The sequence below is a fragment of the Poromitra crassiceps genome, assembly GCF_964638095.1.
Source record: "Poromitra crassiceps genome assembly, chromosome: 27".
Lineage (NCBI taxonomy): Eukaryota > Metazoa > Chordata > Actinopteri > Beryciformes > Melamphaidae > Poromitra > Poromitra crassiceps.
The window spans coordinates 2,552,053-2,562,052 of NC_139650.1; the positions used below are offsets into that span (position 1 = coordinate 2,552,053).

The window sequence follows — 10,000 nt, forward strand, 5'->3', positions numbered from 1 at the left end:
GGCCGAGAGACCTTGCCTGGGACCTCTCGCTCTCCTCAGGCGGCGGCGGCGGCCCTTCACAACATGGCGACCAACAGGGAGCGGCAAGTGGGTCACATGACGGGCTTCCCGCCCGCCGTGTACCCGTTCACCTTTAACTCCATGCGTAGCCACTCCCCTTTGACCTGCTGGCCAGTAGCAACCTCTTTGGCCGGTTTGGGGCGGACCTTCCAAAAGAGATGGCTGCATTGTGTGAGTAACAAAATCTACATTTTTTTATTTATTTTTATTTATTTTTAATTATTTATTTATTTATTTATTTATTTATTTATTTATATTAAGTGTTTTTCAGATTTCTCTCCCATTATCTCTCAATTGTACTTGGCCAATTCCCCCTGCTGTCCCGGTCATTGCTCGACCTGCTCTGTCTATGTGGGGAGAGTTGTAGACTAGCACATGCTTCCTCTGATACATGTGCAGTCCCCAGCCGCTTCTTTTCACCTGACAGCGAGGAGTGTCACCGGCAGGACGTAGCGAGCGGGGTTTATCCCGCTATTCCCCCCAGTTCCTCTCCCCCTCGGACAGGCCGAACAGAGGATGCACTAGTGCAGCGACCATGACACATACCCTTAATCTGGCTTCCCACCCAAGACATGGCCAAATGTATGGGTGCCCAACAAACTCGGAGGTAACACGGGGGGCTCGAACCTGCCACCCTCGTGTTGGTAGGCAGGGAATCCTACCACTACACTAACACCACAAAATATACTTTATACCCCTTTACAGACGTCACATAAATGTCCTAATTTTTCATAGATATCTCACTACTATAATAAGGTGGTCAGCGGTTCCGCACGGCGCAGAGTTGCTCGCGTGTGAGTTATGCTAGAAAGGTGTGAGCAAAGCGTTCTATATTTCTACTTCTAGTTCTTCCAACAACCCCCTGATGGAAGTCAAAGCAATTTTTCCTCCGGCCCTTCTGAAAGTGAGCAGCTTCAGACCTTCTGAAAGTGAGCAGCTTCAGACCTTCTGAAAGTGAGCAGCTTCAGACCTTCTGAAAGTGAGCAGCATCAGACCTTCTGAAAGTGAGCAGCTTCAGACCTTCTGAAAGTGAGCAGCTTCAGACCTTCTGAAAGTGAGCACCTTCAGACCTTCTGAAAGTGAGCACCTTCAGACCTTCTGAAAGTGAGCAGCATCAGACCTTCTGAAAGTGAACAGCTTCAGACCTTCTGAAAGTGAGCAGCATCAGACCTGAAAGTGAGCAGCTTCAGACCTTCTGAAAGTGAGCAGCATCAGACCTTCTGAAAGTGAGTAGCATCAGACCTTCTGAAAGTGAGCAGCTTCAGACCTTCTGAAAGTGAGCAGCATCAGACCTGAAAGTGAGCAGCATCAGACCTTCTGAAAGTGAGCAGCATCAGACCTTCTGAAAGTGAGCAGCTTCAGACCTTCTGAAAGTGAGCAGCTTCAGACCTTCTGAAAGTGAGCAGCTTCAGACCTTCTGAAAGTGAGCAGCATCAGACCTGAAAGTGAGCAGCTTCAGACCTTCTGAAAGTGAGCAGCATCAGACCTTCTGAAAGTGAGCAGCATCAGACCTTCTGAAAATGAGCAGCATCAGACCTTCTGAAAGTGAGCAGCTTCAGACCTTCTGAAAGTGAGCAGCTTCAGACCTTCTGAAAGTGAGCAGCATCAGACCTTCTGAAAGTGAGCACCTTCAGACCTTCTGAAAGTGAGCAGCATCAGACCTTCTGAAAGTGAACAGCTTCAGACCTTCTGAAAGTGAGCAGCTTCAGACCTTCTGAAAGTGAGCAGCATCAGACCTTCTGAAAGTGAGCAGCATCAGACCTTCTGAAAGTGAGCAGCTTCAGACCTTCTGAAAGTGAGCAGCATCAGACCTTCTGAAAGTGAGCAGCATCAGACCTTCTGAAAGTGAGCAGCATCAGACCTTCTGAAAGTGAGCAGCATCAGACCTTCTGAAAGTGAGCAGCTTCAGACCTTCTGAAAGTGAGCAGCTTCAGACCTTCTGAAAGTGAGCAGCTTCAGACCTTCTGAAAGTGAGCTGCATCAGACCTTCTGAAAGTGAGCAGCTTCAGACCTTCTGAAAGTGAGCAGCTTCAGACCTTCTGAAAGTGAGCAGCTTCAGACCTTCTGAAAGTGAGCAGCTTCAGACCTTCTGAAAGTGAGCAGCATCAGACCTTCTGAAAGTGAGCAGCTTCAGACCTTCTGAAAGTGAGCACCTTCAGACCTTCTGAAAGTGAGCAGCTTCAGACCTTCTGAAAGTGAGCAGCATCAGACCTTCTGAAAGTGAGCAGCATCAGACCTTCTGAAAGTGAGCAGCATCAGACCTTCTGAAAGTGAGCAGCATCAGACCTTCTGAAAGTGAGCAGCTTCAGACCTTCTGAAAGTGAGCAGCTTCAGACTTTCTGAAAGTGAGCAGCTTCAGACCTTCTGAAAGTGAGCAGCTTCAGACCTTCTGAAAGTGAGCAGCATCAGACCTGAAAGTGAGCAGCATCAGACCTGAAAGTGAGCAGCATCAGACCTTCTGAAAGTGAGCAGCTTCAGACCTTCTGAAAGTGAGTAGCTTCAGACCTTCTGAAAGTGAGCAGCTTCAGACCTTCTGAAAGTGAGCAGCTTCAGACCTTCTGAAAGTGAGTAGCTTCAGCCTTCAGCCAAATGTTCTGTGAGGCGCATTTTATAAGAGTAAAAAAAAAAAAAAAAAAAAAAAAAATAACAAAGAAGGAAAGGAAGATAGATTTTACTGCAGTTTAGCAACACTATGTGGCCATTGATCATTGGCCTACATTTAGAGATATGGAAAGAAGGGTTAGGGTGAGATGAGATGGGAAGAGAGGAGATTACAAGAGAAGAAGAGAGAAGAAGAAGAGAAGAGAAGAGAAGAGGAGAGGAGAAGAAGAAGAGAGAATAGAAGAAGAGAAGAGGAGAAGAGAAGAGAAGCTGAGAAGAGAAGAGGAGAAGGAGAGAAGAGGAGAGAAGGAGAGGAGAGGAGAGAAGAGATGAGAAGAAAAGAGAAGAGAAGAGGAGAGGAGAGGAGAGGAGAGGAGAGGAGAGGAGAGGAGAGGAGAGGAGAGGAGAGGAGAGGAGAGGAGAGGAGAGGAGAGAAGAGAAAGTAAAGGAAGAGAAAGGAGGAGTAGAGGAGAGTGAGGGAGTTTGCTGTGGAAGCGTGTGTGAGGCAGGCCTTCCAGGAAAGCTGTCTTTTTCCATGTGGTAAACCAGGCGGTTGGCAGACGGCGGCCAGGCTGGTCTCTCCATTCTGGAAAAGCAGAAAACATACAAGGCCCCTTTTGTACTCCGCTGTCATCCATGCAAGTGAATCCAATTATTACATTATTACACATTAAACATTGGTGGTGGTGGCGGTGTGTGTGTGTGTGTGTGTGTGTGTGTGTGTGTGTGTGTGTGTGTGTGTGTGTGTGTGTGTGTGTGTGTGTGTGTGTGTGTGTGTGTGTGTGTGTGTGTGTGTGTGTGTGTGTGTGTGTGTGTGTGTGTGTGTGTGTGTGTGTGTGTGTGTGTGTGTGTGTGCATGGGGCTCGGACGGGGGTGTTGGAATAGTTTCTCATTTTGAATTGCAGGAGCAGTGTACCCAACAGAGTTTCCATTTAGACACACAGGGGGTGCTGTTGCTCTTCACTGTGGCAGGGAGAGTCAGGATAGGATAATGAAGAGCTTCTACAAAGACTGAGAATATTGTGTGTTTTGAAAATGAACCTGGTTTTGAAAGACACCAGAGTCCGAACAGTTACTCCCTAGCTCTATAGAGCTCAACAGTTATGTGACATATTTTGCCCCGGAAGTGAGTTTGCCCATTCATTTTCTCCATAGACATCCTTATACAGTATAACAAGTTTTAAGGCTGGAACCAAGCCAACCCGTGGCCTACTGAATCGTGTGTGACCATAAAACATTTCAGTTGGAGCAAATCGGGGGGGAAAAACACATTTTTGATTCCCCCCCTCGTCTTTCTTTTTTGTTTTTGCTCTAACTGAAATGTTTTATGGTCACTCATGATTCAGTAGGTCACGGGTTGGCTTGGTTCCAGCCTTAAAACTCGTTAAATAAGGTTTTTTTGAAATGTCTATGGAGAAAATGAATGGGAAACTCACTTCCGGGGCAAGAAATGTCACGTGACTGTTCAGCTCTATAGCTTAACAGGAAACTTACTGGTGTTTTTACATGTTTTAGCCCATTTAGTACAATTCATGTACTGTATACTTTCCATGACTACCAGCCATTTCCAAAGCATACCATCGTTTTTTAGATGCCTTCCAGGCAGCCATTAGTCTCCGCTCGGTACGGTATCAAAATCAACTTGCAGAGACTTGAAACTCGCTTGAGAAAATGACTTTATTGTTGCGTGGTAATTTAGTTTAATGCCTGCATTGAACTGAAAGCCGACATGTCTTCTGGTGCGTTCACGTGCTGATGGGAGACATCAGCAAAGACATCTGGGTCTTCAAAGTCAGCTGCATTCGCATTGCACACTCATGTGCTGTTAGGTCAGAAAATCAAATCCAGAAGACAAACAATGAACAAATATGGACATTGTGAAAAGGATGATGTGGATTTAGCTTCTTCTTGCTTTAAAAAAAAAGTTAGTCTGGTTAGGATTTTTTTTTGTGTGATTTATCTGCTCGTACATGAACAAGCTGTTTCTGTCAAACTCTGAAGAAAATATTGTTGTGTGAATTAAATTAAAGTCCACGGCTTCTAAAACCAGGTATAAATGTTAGCCTGAGCACCCCCACCTTGCCCCCCGGTTTGGGACTGGGGGGAATAGCGTGATCCTCCCACACGCTACGTCCTGCCGGTGAAACTCCTCGCTGTCACGTGAAAATAAGCGGATGGTGACTGCACATGTATCGGAGGAAGCACATGCTAGTCTACAACTCTCCCAAGATCGGCAAAGGGGGTGGAGCAACAACCGGGAAAGCAAGGGGAATTGGGGAGAAAATGGGAGAAGGAAAAAAAACTAAATAATAATAATAATAATAATAATGATAATAATAATTACGATCACTATGACTACTAGCTGCTTGTAATATAGTCACCCTATAGCAGAGGTTCTCAAATGTTTTTCAGCCAAGGACCCCTTATAAGATAGAAAATATACTGGGGACCCGCTCATTCTGATTTGTGATTTTGGGCTCAGCTTGTTTCCACGGTAACGTGCTTGACATTTAAATTGATAGGTTTGTCAGATTAGAATGTAATCCATGAACCATTTTAGATTTAGATGAACTCTAGATTTAAAACATAACATATTTTCGTTGAACTATGAAGCTTTTGCACAAACCCCCCCCCCCCCCCCCCCCCCCCCGAAAACTTTTCGCGGACCCCCTGGCAAAGTGCCATGGACCCCTGGGGGTCCCCGGACCCCCATTTGAGAACCACTGCCCAACAGTCATGTGACGTTTCTTGCCCCAGAAGTGAATTCCTTATTCATTTTCTCCATAGACATTTTGAAAAATCCTTATATAACGAGTTTTAAGGCTTGAACCAAGCCAACCAGTCTTCCAGAGAGTCGTGAGTGACCATAAAACATTTCACTTTCAGCAAAAACAAAAAATAAATGCAGGAAACAAAGATCGGAAATTCGACACCCCCCTCCTCCCCAAATGGCCCTGGTGCGTGTCCCTAAACCGGAAGAAGGAGGCGCTCTCTATAAACTGTTTGCTACGTGTTGCGGGGCTTAACCCTGGTAACAAGGCAACCGTTTCAGTTGTCAGGATAATATTGAAACCGTGTAGAACAAAGAGGAGAGGGTACAGCTAAATCAGTGATATCTATCTGCATTCTATTTATGAGACGCCCGAATACGACACCTGGGACACACGCATATTAGCTATTAGACAGCAGCCAGCCATAAGTTTCCTTTCAGATGTTTGTTTTCGATACAAGCTATATGTCAGTCATCTTCCTTCCCACACACAGACACGGCACCTTCTCAATCATACACTTTTTATGTTCGTGCAGTCTCCCATATCTGTTAACACTGGCATCATCTATAGAAAGACCTGCTGAGCACTCCGTCAATCACTATGTGCGTGTGTGTGTGTGTGTGTGTGTGTGCGCGTGCGTGCGTGCGTGTGTGTGTTTTTGCATGGAGATTTGCATGGAGATAAATGTGTTCAGTGAGCAGCTGTTATCTGTTGATCTTTGGTCATTATCAGTAGTCTTCAGACTCGACGATAGGGACTTTAGCAGACTAGCTAGGCTGAGTATGTGATGACATCATCGACCTACTGCTGCAACTGGCATAATATAGTATATTTACAGACAGACAGACAGACAGACAGACAGACAGACAGACACCACACACACATGATAACAAGGGTTATCACACATGATGTGTCCAGAGAGCCCACGATGCTGTCATCAGTCTACATCACTGGAGTCAAGTGGCATTTCTGTGACTGGTAGTAATGAAACGGGGAAGTATCCTTATGTATATTTTAAGCTGAAAGTCTAGCAGTTGAGCGCTTGAGCAGATAGGGCAATCCGATATTGTAATGTCACATGTTATGCTCTCTGTCATATGACCTTTTCACGACTAGACAATTAGCTGTTGTATCTCTTAGCTCATCACTACTGTGGAAATGTGACAATTATTTGTGTCAGTTATACAAGCTGTCCCAAAGAGCGCTCAATGCTTTTTCAATTCCTCTGCAGACAGAGGCTGATAAAAGTCATGTATGCCCTTTTAACATACAGAGTAAAAGTCTCTTCATTTAAATGTAATGGGGGTGGGACTATATAAGTACATTATACTTCAGCCTACTCCTTTTTGGACTTTTGCCGCTGGCATTGTATTATGATGAACTATTCTGTTTTCTTCCCTGGTATTTCGTGCTATTGTATATACATTATTTTTTATTATTTATTATCATTTGTCCTAAATAAAGCTTTCATTCATTCATTCATTCATTCATTCATTCATTCATTCGTTCATAATGGCAGGGATTTAAAGACATAACTTGGCCTATTTTTTTTCCATCTTGCACTTCATGTCGCCATGTAGGAATTTAGCCTACAGCTACATTTAAACAGCTTTGTCAAACCTGTCATCTTTCCTTAAGTATGTAAACCAATAGGGAGGTATTACAATAGATAGTTAAGTATGTTAACCAATAGGCAGGTATTACAATAGATAGTTAAGTATGTTAACCAATAGTCAGGTAGCTACAATATATAGTTAAGTATGTTAACCAATAGGCAGGTAGTTACAATAGATAGTTAAGTATGTTAACCAATAGGCAGGTAGCTACAATATATAGTTAAGTATGTTAACCAATAGGCAGGTAGCTACAATAGATAGTTAAGTATGTTAACCAATAGGCAGGTAGCTACAATATATAGTTAAGTATGTTAACCAATAGGCAGGTAGCTACAATATATAGTTAAGTATGTTAACCAATAGGCAGGTAGTTACAATAGATAGTTAAGTATGTAAACCAATAGGGAGGTATTACAATAGATAGTTAAGTATGTTAACCAATAGGCAGGTAGTTACAATAGATACCGGTAGTTAAGTATGTTAACCAATAGGCACAATACAATACAATAGGCACAGTACACTAGATAGTTATCTAAACCAATAGGCAGGTAGTTATAGATATTTAAGTATGTTAACCAACAGGCGGGTAGCACCATAGATAGTGAAGTATGTAAACCAATAGGCAGGTAGTTACAATAGATAGTTAAGTATGTTAACCAATAGGCAGGTAGTTACAATAGATAGTTAAGTATCTAAACCAATAGGCAGGTCGTTACAATAGATAGTTGTGGCTGCATGCTAACATGGGTTTGTATTACTAACAAACAAGTCTACTATTTATAATTCAGTGACGGTAGTTTATTTCTTACGATGTGAAAAGTGCATTGTGAAGAAAATGGAAAATTACAAGCTCATCTTGAGGGAAGGGAAGAACCTTTACGAAGGCTTGCAAACAAATTCAAAACAGGCCCTAATCATTGTGAAAGGAAGAATGGACTATATTCCCTCATGAGAGGAAACTAAAACGACCCAGGACTTGAAACTGGCAGACATCAACAACAACAAAAGCCTGCTATGGTGTGACTGTGAACATTCATACGCCAAGTTATATGCTCCAGATTCTCTCTTTCTCCTCTTCCCAAATGTATTGACTCTCTTACAGGCTTCATATAAAAGGCTTGCTAATGGAGGCTTCTCTATGAGAATGTAGGCTAACTGCCTATTCTTTCCTATATAGGTCTATAAACACATCTTCTGATCCTGCCAGATGGTTTGTTTTCACATAACCAACTGGGAACGAGTTGCTCGGGAAACCGTTTCAAAGGGCAGGCACTTTCGAAAAATACCTGGCAGGTGATTGGATGAACCATCTGTCTATCACGGGCTCCCTCTCGCTGGCATGATCACACCTAAAGCCCGCCCATAGGTGCCTCATAGGACCGCTGATTGGACACCGGTGGTTCGGATTCAAACCAATAGATTGGAGCGTGGCGAGATATATTTGTCGTGTGATCGCGATCTCATGATCTCGCGTGAATCCAGCAGCCTCGCATGGTTCATCTTCTAGGCCTTAAACTGCTCAGAGTCAAGGTCATATTTGGGGTTTTACTCTTTTAGTTTGTACCTTGTGACATGTGGATCTTTCTTCTGTCTAATGTTCATAAATCAACATCTCTTTATTTTTTTAGCTCGCTCTTTATCCTGACACATCATGAGTCGACACATATCGAGGAAAAGACGAGTATTTTTCCACAAGGAACGCATTGTCCTTCCCTAATTTCTCTACCAGTCACATCATGTTCTTTGTAATGTTTTGAGTTTGCGTGCGTGTGTGTGTGTGTGTGTGTGTGTGTGTGTGGGTGTGTGTGTGTGCGCGCGTGCGTGTGTGTGTGTGCGTGTGTGTGTGTGTGTGTGTGTGTGTGTGTGAGAGTGTGATATTAGTAATTTGAACCTAAAGGCACAGAACAGTGCTTGTGTGTGTTTTTCTTTGTGTCTGTCATCACAGGCACTCTGTTTAAGCACATACACACTAGCACGGGCGTGTGCGCATAAGTGTGTGCATTCGAACACACACACACACACACACGCACACACGCACACGCACACACACACACGCGCACACGCACACACACACTTTTTTCCATTGCTACTCTGTAGCTGCGCATTCCAACACCCGTGAATATATCACAAAGCGGTCTAGGCACTCCTTGCTTCATATTTGGGACTATAAAAGTGTGAGCTTACTGACGACCGCAGGGGAGACTTGTGCAAATATCTGAGGCTGGGCCCGGAGGAGGTGCAGTTAGAGGAGATAGACCGAGAGAGAGAGGGAGGCCATTGTTCTGCTCTGTGTGCTTGTGTCAGAGATGACGACAGGAGGAATAGTTGAAGAACCTGATCGTGAATAGCTGTAATGTGACTCGCTCCAGGAGAGAGAGAGAGAAAGAGAGAGAGAGAGATAGAGAGAGAGAGAGAGAGAGAGAGAGAGAGAGAGAGAGAGAGAGAGAGAGAGAGAGAGAGAGAGAGAAGAGAGAGAGAGAGATGGGGAGTCCTGTGTTGTAAGTTTCAAAGATAAATAGAATACTAGAATTTCTGATTTCGATACCAATAACACCCAGTAAATATTCATACTCAATACCATTTTCAATACCACAGAGGGGAAAATGACACAAGAGCCATAAAAATAGACAGATGGATGGACAGACACACACTTCTCTATAATCTAGGCCCAACAAAACTCATTAAAACTTTGCACTTAGACTGCAGATTACCCCTGCTCTAGTCATCAGCCTATCACAACACAGCAGATTACCCCTGCTCTAGTCATCAGCCTATCACAACACAGCGGATTACCCCTGCTCTAGTCATCAGCCTATCACAACACAGCGGATTACCCCTGCTCTAGTCATCAGCCTATCACAACACAGCGGATTACCCCTGCTCTAGTCATCAGCCTATCATAACACAGCGGATTACCCCTGCTGTAGTCATCAGCCTATCACAACAACACAG

The 10,000-nt window shown here is 44.0% G+C and overlaps 1 protein-coding gene across 1 annotated transcript in view; it reads left to right on the forward strand.

The window, feature by feature from the left end:
• Positions 1-10,000, forward strand: part of LOC310799219 (retinoic acid receptor gamma-like) — a 65,738-nt gene that overhangs the window by 24,865 nt on the left and 30,873 nt on the right. Inside the window, 2 exon segments of the mRNA XM_083661787.1 lie at positions 1-151; positions 154-231. The exon segment at positions 1-151 is cut by the window's left edge and continues 213 nt beyond it. Coding sequence (XP_083517913.1) covers positions 1-151; positions 154-231 — 229 coding nt within the window.